The following is a 16,054-nucleotide window of genomic DNA, read 5'->3' on the forward strand; positions in this document are numbered from 1 at the left end:
GCATATGGTAGAGGAGAGTACATTCCAGCAGCCTTCTCCCTGTAGAAAACTGTTCTCTCAATGGCAACTATTGGCTGTACGGAAGAAGCATTATTGACCCCCAGGAACAAGCATGAAGAATAAAGTGCACCCATAACAACGAACAAATTTTGAGTGGAGTCCCTGTGGAATCATTTCAAGTGTACTGCCCCAATTAATAATTGGAGAATTGATCATAAAATTGATACAATCAAGGCTCTAATATTTAATCCAAGTTTGGAAACTGAAACCTTAGAATGGTTATAATTGCTAGTTTACTTGCTGGTTTTCTCCCACTATATTATTTTGCATAGTTCTGCTCTTTCAATCTGGCAATCCAGCCATTTTGTCCATAGAAGTTACTTCTATATCATTAAATAATAAAGAAAAAAGAGCAGCAATCTTGTACTGTTCTCATTTATCCTTCTTGAAGAATCCCCAGCAAAGAGTATGTAGGGGAAGTTGTTGTATATTTACATTGGAAATAACAAGCAACCAACTGTGTCTGCTTTATAAGGAATGAAAGAATTATCCAATAGTTTGCTCTAGATATTTCATAAGAGAAAAGTTACCTTTTTGAACCGACATCCCAAAATATAGAACCGAGAATCAGAGCACTCAACGTTGTAAAGAACAACCTAACAGCATTATAAGTCGGACTTCTCCAATACACAAGATTTTGCTTCCAGAGACAGATCCTAAACTGAGAAAATGCACCTTGACTGTATATGCTGGTGAACTTTAGAGGTTCTGAGTTCTCAGGCGGGACGCTCAGTTGCTTAATTAAGGCCTCCACTCCCCTAATTTTAAAAAGAGATACAAGTTCTACAAATTGTTAATAAAGGAAAAACGAAGAGAGCAATTAATAGTATACTTCAGGTGATGAAGACATTTATTAAGATCACCTGAACTGCTCCGAGTTTCTGTATATTACTGCAAAATCTTCTCCCATCCTTTCTTCAGCAGCAGGCGTACTTATCTCAAGCATCCAGGTTGCTGGATTGTAACCACTAGGAATTGGGGGTATCCCAGGAATACTCTACAAAATGTATTCACAAACACGTGCAGCATGAACAATAGCTTTTGAAAAGTGAGTAACCAAAATATAGGAACTATTCCCCATATAATTGAACTCTTCAATAAGGAAAATGCTATCTGTTTCCTTATAAGTACAATCAGATTACAACTGCATCAACAGATGAACAATCTATATACAGAGACCACAATGGAAATATCTTGTGTAATTAAATTAGTAATAACTACTTCAAGATTAAAATCGACGGTGAAGCAGTGGAATGTGGAGAAACATTAGTGAGGCATCCCAACACCTCTGCACCAAGAAAAGAGCTAGAAGAATCTCCCTCTTAATTTTAAAGTTGTAACACACACTTTGTATCTCTTGAAAATCGAGCACAGTTGAATTATACTAAGTGAATGGTGGAGGCACAAGCCCGTACCTGAAAGTAGTCAACCATAGTTTGTGACTTCTCCCCAAGCTTCCCCCCATATATCACTTGTCCTCCACGTTTCATAAGAAGAAGCTACATATTGTAACATCACATGAGCGGAAGCCCTGGCGGTCATGTAACTTATCTATTATAGAAATGCATTGATAAAAGATATTCTGACAGCGTCTGATGGAAATAAAAAGGTACATAGCTTGTGCAATATGTAGAAAGTTGAGTGCCATCTGTTTTGTTTTTGATTCATCATTTAATAAATAACACTCACAGAAACCGTATGTATCTTGACAAGACGCGTAAGGAATTAACATAATCATATAGCTAGATTTACCAGAATCCAAAATGAACCAACAGCCACAACCAAGGCGAACACTGATATGCAAAGGCAAGGCAAGAAATAGCGAAATCTGCAAAAAACATCAAAAGTTGGAGCCAACAAACACTTCAGTCTTCAACAAACCGAAGAAGATGTTATAATCCTGAAAAGCAAGAGAGCAAAGTACCTCCCAAATAATGAACCCTTTGAGAACAAGTATGGATATTTCTCTGCAGGCTAACAAAAATACGAACATTTTGAGAACAAACATGCATGTTGTATTACAACTTATCATGTACTGATCATCCGTGCTCTGCTTTTCAGGTTTGTCACAACAGAATCTACAGCCATGGTAATACCCCGTCTAAGGTCCATTGCATTCATACCAGCTGCCACTGACTTGCATCCTTCAGCAAATATTGCTCGGGTGAGGACTGTTGCACAAGTGGTACCTGAAAAAATAGAGAAGAGACAGAATCACCAATTATATTAGGCTGGAAATTCATAAATTCAGTCCAACAAAGAAAGAGACATCAAACTCCCACTGGAGGCTGGAATCGCAGTTGCAGTCTAAGAGTGCAACTATACAAATTTGAACAAAACAACCTAAAATACCTTTAACTTTTAAAATCCTAAATTAGTTGCCTTCTTTTAAAGATTATATGAAAGCAACACCTTTCTCGCCATTGTTGCCATGGCGTCGTCTTTTGAAAATCGTCTTGCCTCAAAGCTAATAGGCGATGAAGGGTCACCTCGCCTTTCACAACACTCGTGCAGGGGTGCTAAAATGCTTACATAGAGAAGGGTTAAATGAGTGTGCAGACCAGTATAGGATTTGACGCAAAATTTTTAGCTTCTATTAATTTAAAGTGTCTAGATTCTGTATCAGCTAATGTTTGGAAAAAACAGAAGTGAGATCAAATTTGTCGGATTCATAGTCCACTGCAAGCTAAATTAGTATTGAACTGTTAGCAGAAGTTTTAGTGCATGTAAACACTGTAATGGTTGGTTATTATTTTTGTTCATGTTAGTACCGTGAACTGAGCATATCATTTATAGAAAAGGCCTTTCTAGCAATGTGTTAAAACATGGATGTTTCCTTTCTAAACCTCACACTATTGACTACTTTAAATAGGCATCAAGGCTGAAAAACACAGACCTCATGGGGTAGGCCCCACAATCTTTGAGCATAAAGATCAGACTCAGATGCAACGATATCCGCTGGTAGCCTCTCAGCACCTCGAGGGTTTGATGAAAACTTGAACAGCCTCAGGTGGAACCCCATTTATGGTGATGGATCGTTGATGACCACATCGACCATGTGGTCTAGATTTTTTTAAACTCAACATGCTTTTAAATACTGCAGAATTCACACCCTGTTCACATAAATGGGATCAAATCTTAGTGTCTGTTTTGTATGGCGAAAAATCTTTTCTTTCATGATTTTACAGTGTTTGATTACCTTGAATTTCAACCAAGGAAAATGAATTAATGTTCTATAAATCTAACTCTTTGCTGAATATCACGAACAATTACACATTTGTTGTCTATAATAACCATAATCTTCTTCCTTAAACAACCATATTTCAGGATGAAATATTATTCATGAAAAACATTTTCTATTGTTATACCCTATCTTACACCTTAAACAATTATCACACGCCAAGATAAAATAATTATCATACAAAATTTTTATGGAATAGATTGTGTAAAGAACGTACCAAAATACTAGCATGTGCGTAGAGGACGCCACCGTTATCTGTGTTAATGGAAACGTCAGCTCTGTAACCTTCATCAAAGAGGCAATCCCAAGTATTCTTTGTAGCAGTTGGCGTGCAGCAGTATTTTCTCAGTGCTGATTTCCTCGCTGCAAATGTTCTCTCTTGCCGGCTACTTATGAAAGCCACTGGCAATGGAGGCGGGTTTGGTGAGGCGCTCACCCGCGGAGATTCCTCATTTTTCTTGCTCATTCGCTTAACGATCCTCTACAGAATTTTAAAAAGGTAAATCACTATCAATAACGTGTCAAATTGGAAATTCAAGCTTTTATACATTTTAGGTTGTATCAATTTCAACGCAATATTATATCTCCTAATCAACAAAACCGATAATGTGATCATTTGTGTTTATTTGAATTCATGAAGATTCGATAGAAACACAATGAATTATATTGAATCAATTCTGCCTGGGCATTACCTTGTTTATTCACCCAACAGAGAAACAAATTCTGGGAATTAGCTTCAATGTTCAAACAAACCCTTTGTTCTGTCCTTCCAAAACAAAATTAACAACAAAAAGAGACTTTTCTCAATCAATCAATCTGCCTCGAGGGTTTGATGGAACCCAAATCTGCAATATTTGTGCAAATAGCGTAAGTCTTGAAAGGAGGTATAAATTTCCAAGAGACTTGGTACAATCTTATCTCTATATAACTAAAGTTGACCCTCAATATCTGAATGTAATAATAAAATGGAAACAATAAAATTGTAGCACCAAAGTTATATCACAGATTCATGAACATATCTAAAAAAAATAAAATGTGAGCCTATTCTACATGGACTCAGCTAATGATCTGGTTAAGTTAAAGTGGGTGCAAGTATCCTAAAAAAAGGCGGTGTGCAAGTATCCGATACAGGTACATGCAATATTTGTGTGTAAGCTCCGATAAATGTACATCCAGTCTCTTGCTAATTTGCCTGTATTTTCAATATCATGCACAAAGTACCATCACCCATGTCACACCAGCGACAAGGCTACGCTAAGGCAACAAAAAAATCCATGTACCAGAAAGTGAGCCTACAACAGCATCAACTTCAGCAAATAGCTGGCAACAATAAAAAAAAAAATAGTGGGTGTGCTTCAAACAAAGTAGTAACAAAGAAGATTTAAGGCATCATAACCTGTGTGTAGTTAAGAGGATTTTTCTGCAACTCAGTCATGACCAGCTCAATGTCCTTTTTCGAATCTCACACCAGCTGAGCCTTTGCCTTTTCCCCCAAGACAACATACTTATTTTCCTTATCAGGACCTAGCAATTACAAATAAAGCAATAATGAACTAATTCCTCAGGAATAGATATACTTAATATTAAACAATCTAGCATTATACCAGAATTCAACTTATGCATAGCCCTGCTTATCTTGACAGATGTAGAATTGATTCCACCACAAAGACCTTTGTCTGCGGAAATGGTAACAATAACATTCTTCTTGACATCAATACCTGAAGCAAACTTTACAGATGTTACCAGCCATTTATTGAAATCTAATTGACTACTTAAAGTTGACTGCATCAAATTACAAACTCCGGTGCAACTAAAGGTATCTCACAAAGTCTCATCAACGACACACATTTCCACAAGATAATTATTCAGTTGTTGCATCAAATACATAGAACATTGACAATGGACTGAAAATCAAGAGGCAGAGAGAGGCAAACAATTTCATTTAATCATTTTCCCACATTTATCAAGTATGTCAACTCAAAATATTCTGGGAATAGCATTCTCATAATATGATCCATCCCTATCCTTCAACCATTTTCTCTCATTCACTGATTCAAGAATTTGGTTAGATCCAAACAATCTAATCATGAACTTACTAGGAGTGTCACCAAGAAGGGCAGTAAATGGCTGCCATAGGCCGCGTGAATTTTCAGCTCTAGTTTGAATAGCTCTGAGCTTTGAAGCAGCAACCATCTTCATAGCCTGCGTAATCTTCTGAATATTTTTGACACTCTTCATACAATAAAATTGTAGCACCAAAGCCTCAAGAGAAGCTGCTTGGAGCTCGTATAAGAGGCAAATGTTATTACCTTTGTGTCGGAATGCTTGTGGCCGTTTGCCTTCTGGTAGTATTAAATTGGATAATTAAGAATATGTTAGTGGGCTGGATTTGAACCGTTTCAAATGGGCTGAATTTGAGATGCGGTTTGGTAAAAGAGGTAAGCTAAGCCCAAGGTATATTGGACCATTTGAGGTACTTAAGCGAGTAGGGGAGGTGGCTTATGAATTAGCCTTGCCTCCAGGGCTGTCAGGAGTGCATCCGGTATTTCATGTGTCTATGTTGAAAAGATACCATGGGGATGGAAACTACATCATTCGTTGGGATTCAGTTCTGCTTGATGAGAATTTAACTTATGAGGAGGAGCCTGTTGCCATCCTAGATAGAGAAATCCGCAAATNTGTAATAATAAAATGGAAACAATAAAATTGTAGCACCAAAGTTATATCACAGATTCATGAACACATCTAAAAAAAAATAAAATGTGAGCCTATACTACATGGACTCAGCTAATGATCTGGTTAAGTTAAAGTGTGTGCAAGTATCCTAAAAAAAGGCGGTGTGCAAGTATCCGATACAGGTACATGCAATATTTGTGTGTAAGCTCCGATAAATGTACATCCAGTCTCTTGCTAATTTGCCTGTATTTTCAATATCATGCACAAAGTACCATCACCCATGTCACACCAGCGACAAGGCTACGCTAAGGCAACAAAAAAATCCATGTACCAGAAAGTGAGCCTACAACAGCATCAACTTCAGCAAATAGCTGGCAACAATAAAAAAAAAAATAGTGGGTGTGCTTCAAACAAAGTAGTAACAAAGAAGATTTAAGGCATCATAACCTGTGTGTAGTTAAGAGGATTTTTCTGCAACTCAGTCATGACCAGCTCAATGTCCTTTTTCGAATCTCACACCAGCTGAGCCTTTGCCTTTTCCCCCAAGACAACATACTTATTTTCCTTATCAGAACCTAGCAATTACAAATAAAGCAATAATGAACTAATTCCTCAAGAATAGATATACTTAATATTAAACAATCTAGCATTATACCAGAATTCAACTTATGCATATCCCTGCTTATCTTGACAGATGTAGAATTGATTCCACCACAAAGACCTTTGTCTGCGGAAATGGTAACAATAACATTCTTCTTGACATCAATACCTGAAGCAAACTTTACAGATGTTACCAGCCATTTATTGAAATCTAATTGACTGCTTAAAGTTGACTGCATCAAATTACAAACTCCGGTGCAACTAAAGGTATCTCACAAAGTCTCATCAACGACACACATTTCCACAAGATAATTATTCAGTTGTTGCATCAAATACATAGAACATTGACAATGGATTGAAAATCAAGAGGCAGAGAGAGGCAAACAATTTCATTTAATCATTTTCCCACATTTATCAAGTATGTCAACTCAAAATATTCTGGGAATAGCATTCTCATAATATGATCCATCCCTATCCTTCAACCATTTTCTCTCATTCACTGATTCAAGAATTTGGTTAGATCCAAACAATCTAATCATGAACTTACTAGGAGTGTCACCAAGAAGGGCAGTAAATGGCTGCCATAGGCCGCGTGAATTTTCAGCTCTAGTTTGAATAACTCTGAGCTTTGAAGCAGCAACCATCTTCATAGCCTTCGTAATCTTCTGAATATTTTTGACACTCTTCATACAATAAAATTGTAGCACCAAAGCCTCAAGAGAAGCTGCTTGGAGCTCGTATAAGAGGCAAATGTTATTACCTTTGTGTCGGAATGCTTGTGGCCGTTTGCCTTCTGGTAGTATTAAATTGGATAATTAAGAATATGTTAGTGGGCTGGATTTGAACCGTTTCAAATGGGCTGAATTTGAGTGGTTGTGGGCTGATCAATTAATTATGGCTATTTAGTGTGATGTTTTAAATGAGGGGTTACTTTTATTTTGGATAACAACACAGATTTTTATTAACGAAAAAGATAAAATAATAAAAACACAGATTTCTATTTATTTAATTAAAAAGGAAAAAAAAAGATTTTCAAATGGTGGCCATTGGGGGCTGCCACATCAGCGGTTTTGGATTCACATTTATATATATATATAGATTCTTCATTTTTTGTTTCTTTGATTTATTACTTTTTGTTTTCTTTGATCTGATTTTTGCACGAGAGGGATGTATAATGAAAAATGTTAGATATTTTGCATAGTTTGATTTTGTGAGGTAAAATAATTTGACATGTCTAATTATCATTATCACTTTTGTTCTATTTTAATTATACATTTGATATTATTAGTTTGGATTGTTGATGATACAAATCATGATTTTTTATAGAAAAAATAATTTGTTCATTTTCTCTTTTGCTTCTCTCTGTACTTTCCTCTTCAAATCATATATAACTAAATATTTTTAAATATTTTTTGCTTGATTAGTTAACTATAATTTTATGTCTTCTTGTTGTTATTATTGTAAGGATTGTTTATAATTCTCCGGTTAAACCTCCAATGCAATAAGAGGTGATTGGTTCCTTATCAACTTAATTAGTTCATTGAAGAAATGCCAATATATCTTATTTTTAATTTCTTCTAACAATATCTTCCTCCTCACTAGCTATAAAAATGTTATACAAATATATAATAAATATTAGTAATAAAAAAAGTATTATATCACATCTCAATATAAAGTAAATAAAATACGAAATATTAAATAGAAACATGTTATATAGCGAAGAATCAATAAATCGATTCCTCTTATAATTTCGTATCTCACAATCACATCATAATGATATGGTAAAAACTAAATAATTTTCGCGTTGCATTATTTATTATATTATTTATATATAGAAATTATTTATAGGCCAAAAAGTTGTTTCACAATTTTCAGAATTTAATCAACAAAAAATTAACTATTTTCTAATTTTATTTTAAAACATCCGTGGGATTACTTTTTTTTGACAATTTTATATTTTTTCTATCCTTTTGATTAACTTTTTAATTCCATGTCCCTTTTTAAATTTGTTTTAATTAATTTTTTTGTTAATAGATTTCTCTCCTATAATATAACTAAGAGAAAAAGTATATCTTGTTCAAAATAAAAGTAATTACTAAAAATAATGTTTATTAGTAGAAGTATATTTAGAGACTTTTAATTAATTTGAAATTTCAAAAATTAGATAAAAAGAAAATATGTCATATAATAAAATTAAACCATAAAAATGATGGAGGATTTTACTTAAATATACTTTTGCCTATTAAAAAAGTATGTAACTTTTTTCTTTTACTTTTTCTCTTATTTTTATATATTTATTTTATTTTAATTTTTGTCATAAACTCACATTCTTCATCTTCCATAACCTTTATACTTAATTAATACTTATGAGTAATACCTATAACTTCCAACTTTATATTTTGATAACCCCCAATTACTTAATGTTTAAATTTGTAACATCTTAAAAGCACATCAAAAGAATATTTCTAATCAAATATATTTATGTTTAGCTTAACTGTCCTCTACTTTAATATTGTCATGCAAAATATATTGACAAAGACTACTTTGTGTAATTATTTTTACTTCTAAATTGATTTATTTTTTTGCATGAAATTATAAGAGCAAGATCAGTAATAAAAGTCAGACTAAAAACAATTCTTGAAAACATTAAAATGTACTTGTAGATACGCTTAGTGGCTGGAGATAATCAAAATTATTATAAAGTTATTTTTAAATTTTTAATAAAATATGAATTATGAAAAATATAATAAAAATTAATTAAGAGAATTCATTTTAAACATTTTGCATTAATTAATAAAAAACTAAAGACAAGCTAACTTGATTATGTTAAGATACGATGATAATTGTTACTGTTTTACAAAAAATATAAATTAGTAAAAATACTAAAGACGAGCAAATTTGATTTGTTAATTATGATGCTAATTGTTAGTGTTTTTTTAATGAAATTAAATAAGCAAAAACTAAAAAAATGAAAATAAAAAGGGAGACTAAAAAATAGCGTTGAAATAATTTTAAAAAAACGTAGAATTATAGAAGAGAATTTATCAAGGAAAAAATTAATACAGATAATTATTTCAAATATACTTATTACTTAACCATTCATCCTCGATTCTAAAAATTTACTTAACTTTTTCTCTTACACTTTAATTATATAAAAATATTATTTATCGTTAATAATTATTAATATTCATATTAATTGTGAAATGTTATAAAGGAAGCTCATAATATTATATAAGAAGAAGATAAAAAATATAAGATAGAGGAGAGTACTTTTCTTATTCAAGTCTATGTAAGTTTTATATGTATATCATACAATAGTGAATGAACAACCCTATTTATAGAGTGGGAAATCACTCCAAAAGTCACCATATTAAGTATCATAATAAATAGATACATTCTTATCCAAAAGGTCATGAAACCTAGTGAATATGAATGGTTGTTCATGTACTAACTTTATGGACTATCCACTTATTCAATGGATTTATAACACTCCCCATTAGATGTCCATATATATTGTGCCTCGTTAAAACCTTACTAGAAAAAAACCCTGTGGAAAAAAATTCTAGTGAAGGAAAAAGAGTACACATATCTTTTGATACATATTATTTGCTACCTCATTAAAAACCTTTCTAGGAAAATCCAGTGGGACAAAACTTAGGCTAGGGAAAAAAAATTACAATGCGTATTTTACTCCCCCTAATAAAAACCATGATTCAGATGGTTAAGTTTCCGCATTCCAATTTTGTGAACCATCTTCTCAAGAGTTGAGGCCGGTAAAGATTTGGTAAATAAATCTGCTGGATTATCACTCGAACGAATTTGTCGCACATCAATATCACCATTTTTCTAGAGATCATGTGTGAAGAATAATTTTGGTGAAATGTGTTTCGTTTTATCTCTTTTTATAAAGCCTCCTTTTAATTGAGCTATGCATGCAGCGTTGTCTTCAAAGAGCATTGTGGGTATCTTGACGTCACACTTCAAACCACATCTTTCTTTGATAAAATGTATTACTGATCTTAACCATACACATTCTCTACTTGCTTCATGAATGACTATTATCTCAGCATGATTTGAAGAAGTAGCGACAATAGACTGCTTCGTAGATCGCCATGATATAGCAGTACCTCCGTATGTGAACAGATAGCCTGTTTGTGATCGAGCTTTATGTGGGTCAGATAAATAACCTGCATCTGCATGACCAACAAGATCTGCACTATCTTTGTTAGTATAAAACAGACTCATATCACTACTTAGATATCGCAAAATATGTTTAACTCCATTCCAATGTATTCGTGTAGGGGAAGAACTATATCTTGCTAACAAATTAATAGAAAATGATATGTCAGGTCGTAGCATTAGCAAGATACATAAGTTCCCCATTGCACTAAGATAAGGTACTTCTGGACCAAGAGGTTCCTCATTCTCTTCTTGAGGTCGGAATGGATTCTTACTCACTTCAAGTGATCGGACAACCATTGGAGTACTTAATGGATTTACTTTGTCCATATAAAATCGTTTCAAGATTTTCTCAGTATAGGCAGATTGATGGATGAAGACCCCGTCTACTAAATATTCTATTTGTAGTCCAAGACAAATTTTTGTCTTTCCAAGGTCTTTCATCTCAAATTCTTTCTTTAGATATTCAATTGCCTTTTGAACCTCTTCTGGAGTTCCAATGAGATTAATGTCATCAACATAAACAGCAAGAATAACAAACCCCAATGTTGTTTTCTTAATAAATATACAAGGACAAATGACATCGTTTATATAACCTTGTTTTATCAAGTACTCACTGAGGCGATTATACCACATGCGCCCTGATTGTTTTAAGCCATATAATGACTTTTGTAATCTGATTGAATATATTTCCCGAGATTTTGAACTACATGCTTCAGGCATTTTAAGTCCTTCTGGAACTTTCATATAAATTTCATTATCAAGTGAACCGTAAAGGTAAGCTGTAACCACATCCATTAGACGAATTTCAAGATTTTCATGTACAGCTAAACCGATGAGATATCGAAAAGTTATTGCATCCATAACAGGTGAATATGTTTCTTCATAGTCGACACCAGGTCGTTGAGAGAATCCTTGTGCAACAAGGCGTGCCTTGTATCTTACAATCTCATTTCTCTCATTTCTTTTTCGTACAAAGACCCATTTATAGCCAATTGGTTTAACATCACTAGGCGTTTGGACTACTGGTCCAAAAACCTCACGCTTAGCAAGTGAATTCAATTCTGATTCAATTGCTTCTTTCCATTTTGGCCAATCATGTCTTTGTCGACATTCTTCGACGGATAGAGGTTCAAGATCCTCATTTCCTTGCATAATGTTAAGTGCAACATCATATGCGAAAACATTATCCACTATGATTTTTGATCGATCTAAACTTATCCCATCACCTGTAGAAGAACTTATTGAGAGTTCTTCATTTACTTGAGTCTCGGGTTCACTGATCTCTTCAGGAATATCAGGATTAATCAGATCTTGAATTTCTTCGTGAAATTCTTTTGTAGTGTCATTTTTTGTACTTCTTTTTCTAGGATTCTTATCTTTTGAACCCAATGGTCTACCACGCTTCAGGCGTATTTGTGATTCAGAAGCTATGACACTTGTAGATGGTCCTTTTGGGACGTCGATTCGGATAGGCACATTTACTGCAGGAATATGTGACTTTGTTATCCTTTTTGAATCAGTAAATGCGTCTGGCATTTGATTTGCTATGTTTTGCAAATGGATGATCTTCTGGACCTCTTGTTCACACACAGGGGAGCGTGGATCAAAATGAGATAATGACGAAACTTTCCATGCAATTTCACTTTTAAGTTTATTTTTCTCTCCCCCTAATTGCGGAAAATTTGTTTCATCAAATCGACAATCTGCAAATCTTGCAGTGAATAAATCTCCCGTCAATGGCTCAAGGTAGCGAATTATTGAGGGTGAATCAAACCCAACATATATGCCTAACCTTCTTTGAGGGCCCATCTTGGTGCGCTGAGGTGGTGCTACAGGCACATATACAGCACATCCAAAAATTCGAAGATGAGCAATATTTGGTTCATGACCAAATACCAATTGTAATGGGGAGTATTTATTATAATGAGTCGGTCTGAGACGAACAAGTGATGCTGCATGTAAGATAGCATGACCCCAAACAGTAGTAGGCAACTCACTTTTCATAAGTAGAGGTCTTGCTATCAATTGTAAGCGCTTAATAAATGACTCAGCAAGGCCATTTTGAGTATGAACATGAGCTACAGGATGTTCAACTTTTATCCCTACCGATACGCAATAAGCATCAAAAGCTTGGGATGTGAATTCGCCAGCATTATCAAGACGAATTGTCTTAATGGGATAATCTGGAAATTGCGCTCTTAATCGTATCATTTGTGCCAATAATTTTGCAAACGCCAGGTTGCGAGATGATAAGAGGCACACATGAGACCATCTTGAAGATGCGTCTATTAGGACCATAAAATATCTAAACGACCCACTAGATGGGTGAATAGGTCCACAAATATCCCCATGTATTCGTTCCAAAAATTGAGGGGATTCAATGTTAACCTTCATTGGTGATGGCCTAGTAATCAATTTGCCTTGGCAGCAAGCAGCACATGAAAACTCATCATTTGTAAGAATCTTCAGGTTCTTTAATGGATGACCATTTGAGTTTTCAATGATTCGTCTCATCATTATTGATCCAGGATGACCTATTCGGTCATGCCAAAGCACAAAAGTCTTTAAGTCAGTAAACTTCTGGTTTACGATAGAGTGTGCTTCAATCGTACTTATTTTTGCATAATACAGGCCAGAAGATAAAGTTGATAATTTCTCCAATACATATTTCTGGTTTGAGACAATCTTGGTAATACCAAGGTATTCAACATTCATTTCATTTATTGTCTCAACATGATATCCATTTCGGCGAATATCTTTAAAACTTAACAGGTTTCTTGGGGATTTAGAAGAGAACAAAGCATCTTCTATGACAAGTTTTGTCCCCTTAGGCAGAAATATAGTAGCTCTTCCGGAGCCTTCTATTAAGTTTGAATTACCAGAAATTGTAGTAACATTTGCTTTTCTTCTAAGCAAGTAGGAGAAGTATTTCTCATCTTTGAATATGGCGTGCGTTGTTCCACTATCAATTATACAAATATCTTCATGATTGATCATTGAGGTATCCATATATTCTTCAAGATAAAAGATATAAAAGAAATAAACATTATAATATTATTACTAAACAAAAACAATACACAACCTTTTAGTTATTTACAAATCTAGGAAAACATATTCATACTAGTTCATATAAACGACGAAAATGAAATATATTTATATTATCACAGACCCATCACCTATCAGGTGATCTATCTTTCCTTCGGGGTTCTCAAAGAAATCCGCTACATCTAGATGCATGGGTTCAACAGTATCTTCCGTGATAAAGTTGGCTTCTGCGTTATTTTTCACCTCCTTCAGGGAAGCTTGATATAACTCAACCAGGTGCCTTGGCGTACGACAGGTACGTGACCAATGTCCTTTTCCTCCACATCGATAACATTTGTTGTCTGAATTTTTCTTCTGCACTACGTCATGTTTTTCATTCTTCTTTTTACACTGCTGGTGTTGAATGTTATTATTTAGTGCAAGACGATCACCATGATTGAGATTTCTTCCTCGACCACGACCACGGCCACGACTGGGGCCACGACCTTTTTCACGCTTAGATTGGTGAAAATTTGCCGTATTTACTTCAGGAAATGGCATAGAACCAGTAGGTCGACTTTCATGGTTTTTCATCAGTAAATCATTATGTTGTTCAGCAACAAGGAGATGTGAGATTAATTCGGAATACTTTTTAAATCCCATTTCTCGGTATTGCTGCTGCAGAAGCATACTCGAGGCAGGGAAAGTGGAAAACGTTTTTTCCAGCATATCATGGTCAGTGATATTTTCTCCACATAATTTTAATTGTGAGATAATTTTAAACATAGAAGAGTTATACTCACTGATAGATTTAAAATCTTGAAGTCTCAAGTGGATCCAATCATAACGTGCCTGTGGAAGGACAACCAACTTCAGGTGGTCATATCTATCTTTTAAATTGTTCCACAACACCAGAGGATCCTTAACAGTGAGATATTCCATTTTCAAACCCTCATCAAGGTGATGACGGAGAAATATCATCGCCTTAGCACGGTTTTGATTCGATGCTTGATTATTTTCTTGGATGGTGTCTGCTAGACCCATCGCATTAAGATGAATTTCTGCATCGAGTGCCCATGATAGATAGCTTTTTCCCGATATGTCTAGAGCAAGAAATTCAAGTTTAGAAAGATTAGACATTATTTAAAAATAAAGGAAATTCTTACCTCCGAGGCTTTGAAAGTCTTTACTTGAACTGGTAGAGACTCGTGCTGATAACGTGTTGTAAAATCAAGATTATAAGAAGAAGACAAGAGAAATAGATGTAGGAGAAGACTTTCTTTTATTCATGTATATATAAGTTTCATATGTATATATTACAATAGTGAATGAACAACCCTATTTATAGAGTGAGAAATCATTCCAAAGGTCACCATATTAAGTATCATAATAAATAGATACATACTTATCCAAAAAGGTTCATGTAACCTAGTGAATATGAATGGTTGTTCATGTACTAACTTTATGGACTATCCACTTATTCAATGGATTTATAACACTCCCCCTTGGATGTCCATAGATATTGTGCCTCGTTAAAACCTTACAAAAAAAAACCCTGTGGGAAAAAATTCTAGTGAAGGAAAAAGAGTACACATATCTTTTGATACGCATTATTTGCTGCCTCATTAAAAACCTTTCTAGGAAAACCCAATGGGACAAAACCTAGATTAAGGAAAAAAGAGTACAGTGCGTATTTTACTCCCCCTGATAAAAACCACGATTCAGATGGTTAAGTTTCCGCATTCCAATTTTGTGAACCATCTTCTCAAGAGTTGAGGCCGGTAAAGATTTAGTAAATAAATCTGCTGGATTATCACTCGAACGAATTTGTCGCACATCAATATCACCATTCTTCTGGAGATCATGTGTGAAGAATAATTTTGGTGAAATGTGTTTCGTTCTATCTCCTTTTATAAAGCCTCCTTTTAATTGAGCTATGCATGCAGCATTGTCTTCAAAGAGTATTGTGGGTATCTTGACGTCACACTTCAAACCACATCTTTCTTTGATAGAATGTATTACTGATCTTAACCATACACATTCTCTACTTGCTTCATGAATGGCTATTATCTCAGCATGATTTGAAGAAGTAGCGACAATAGACTGCTTCATAGATCGCCATGATATAGCAGTACCTCCATATGTGAACAGATAGCCTGTTTGTGATCGAGCTTTATGTGGGTCAGATAAATAACCTGCATCTGCATGACCAACAAGATCTGCACTATCTTTGTTAGTATAAAACAGACCCATATCACTAGTTCCCCTTAG

At 34.4% G+C, this 16,054-nt stretch overlaps 4 protein-coding genes across 4 annotated transcripts; all 4 read right to left on the bottom strand.

The window, feature by feature from the left end:
- Positions 1-1,794: 1,794 nt before the first annotated feature.
- On the bottom strand, positions 1,795-4,110 carry LOC107019839. The gene is made up of 7 exons (XM_027916840.1): positions 3,994-4,110; positions 3,519-3,782; positions 3,037-3,173; positions 2,473-2,587; positions 2,184-2,249; positions 1,985-2,034; positions 1,795-1,888 (listed from the first exon to the last, which is right to left on the bottom strand). Exons 2-7 carry the CDS (start codon positions 3,765-3,767, stop codon positions 1,795-1,797), a joined length of 711 nt encoding a protein of 236 aa, XP_027772641.1. The 5' UTR covers positions 3,768-3,782; positions 3,994-4,110.
- A 565-nt stretch (positions 4,111-4,675) lies between these two features.
- Positions 4,676-5,536, bottom strand: LOC107019837 (ATP synthase subunit gamma, mitochondrial-like). The gene is made up of 3 exons (XM_015220207.2): positions 5,398-5,536; positions 4,906-5,019; positions 4,676-4,825 (listed from the first exon to the last, which is right to left on the bottom strand). Exons 1-3 carry the CDS (start codon positions 5,498-5,500, stop codon positions 4,764-4,766), a joined length of 279 nt encoding a protein of 92 aa, XP_015075693.1. The 5' UTR covers positions 5,501-5,536; the 3' UTR covers positions 4,676-4,763.
- Positions 5,537-6,412: 876 nt separating this feature from the next.
- LOC107019838 (ATP synthase subunit gamma, mitochondrial-like) lies at positions 6,413-7,262 on the bottom strand. Its single transcript, XM_015220208.2, has 3 exons — positions 7,125-7,262; positions 6,633-6,746; positions 6,413-6,552 (listed from the first exon to the last, which is right to left on the bottom strand). The coding sequence occupies exons 1-3, from the start codon at positions 7,225-7,227 to the stop codon at positions 6,491-6,493; spliced, it is 279 nt and encodes a 92-aa protein (XP_015075694.1). The 5' UTR covers positions 7,228-7,262; the 3' UTR covers positions 6,413-6,490.
- Positions 7,263-13,912: 6,650 nt separating this feature from the next.
- On the bottom strand, positions 13,913-14,827 carry LOC107019379. Its single transcript, XM_015219894.1, has one exon. The coding sequence runs from the start codon at positions 14,825-14,827 to the stop codon at positions 13,913-13,915; it is 915 nt and encodes a 304-aa protein (XP_015075380.1).
- Between the last annotated feature and the right edge of the window lie 1,227 nt (positions 14,828-16,054).

This window comes from Solanum pennellii, chromosome 5 (genome assembly GCF_001406875.1).
Source record: "Solanum pennellii chromosome 5, SPENNV200".
NCBI classification, from domain to species: domain Eukaryota; kingdom Viridiplantae; phylum Streptophyta; class Magnoliopsida; order Solanales; family Solanaceae; genus Solanum; species Solanum pennellii.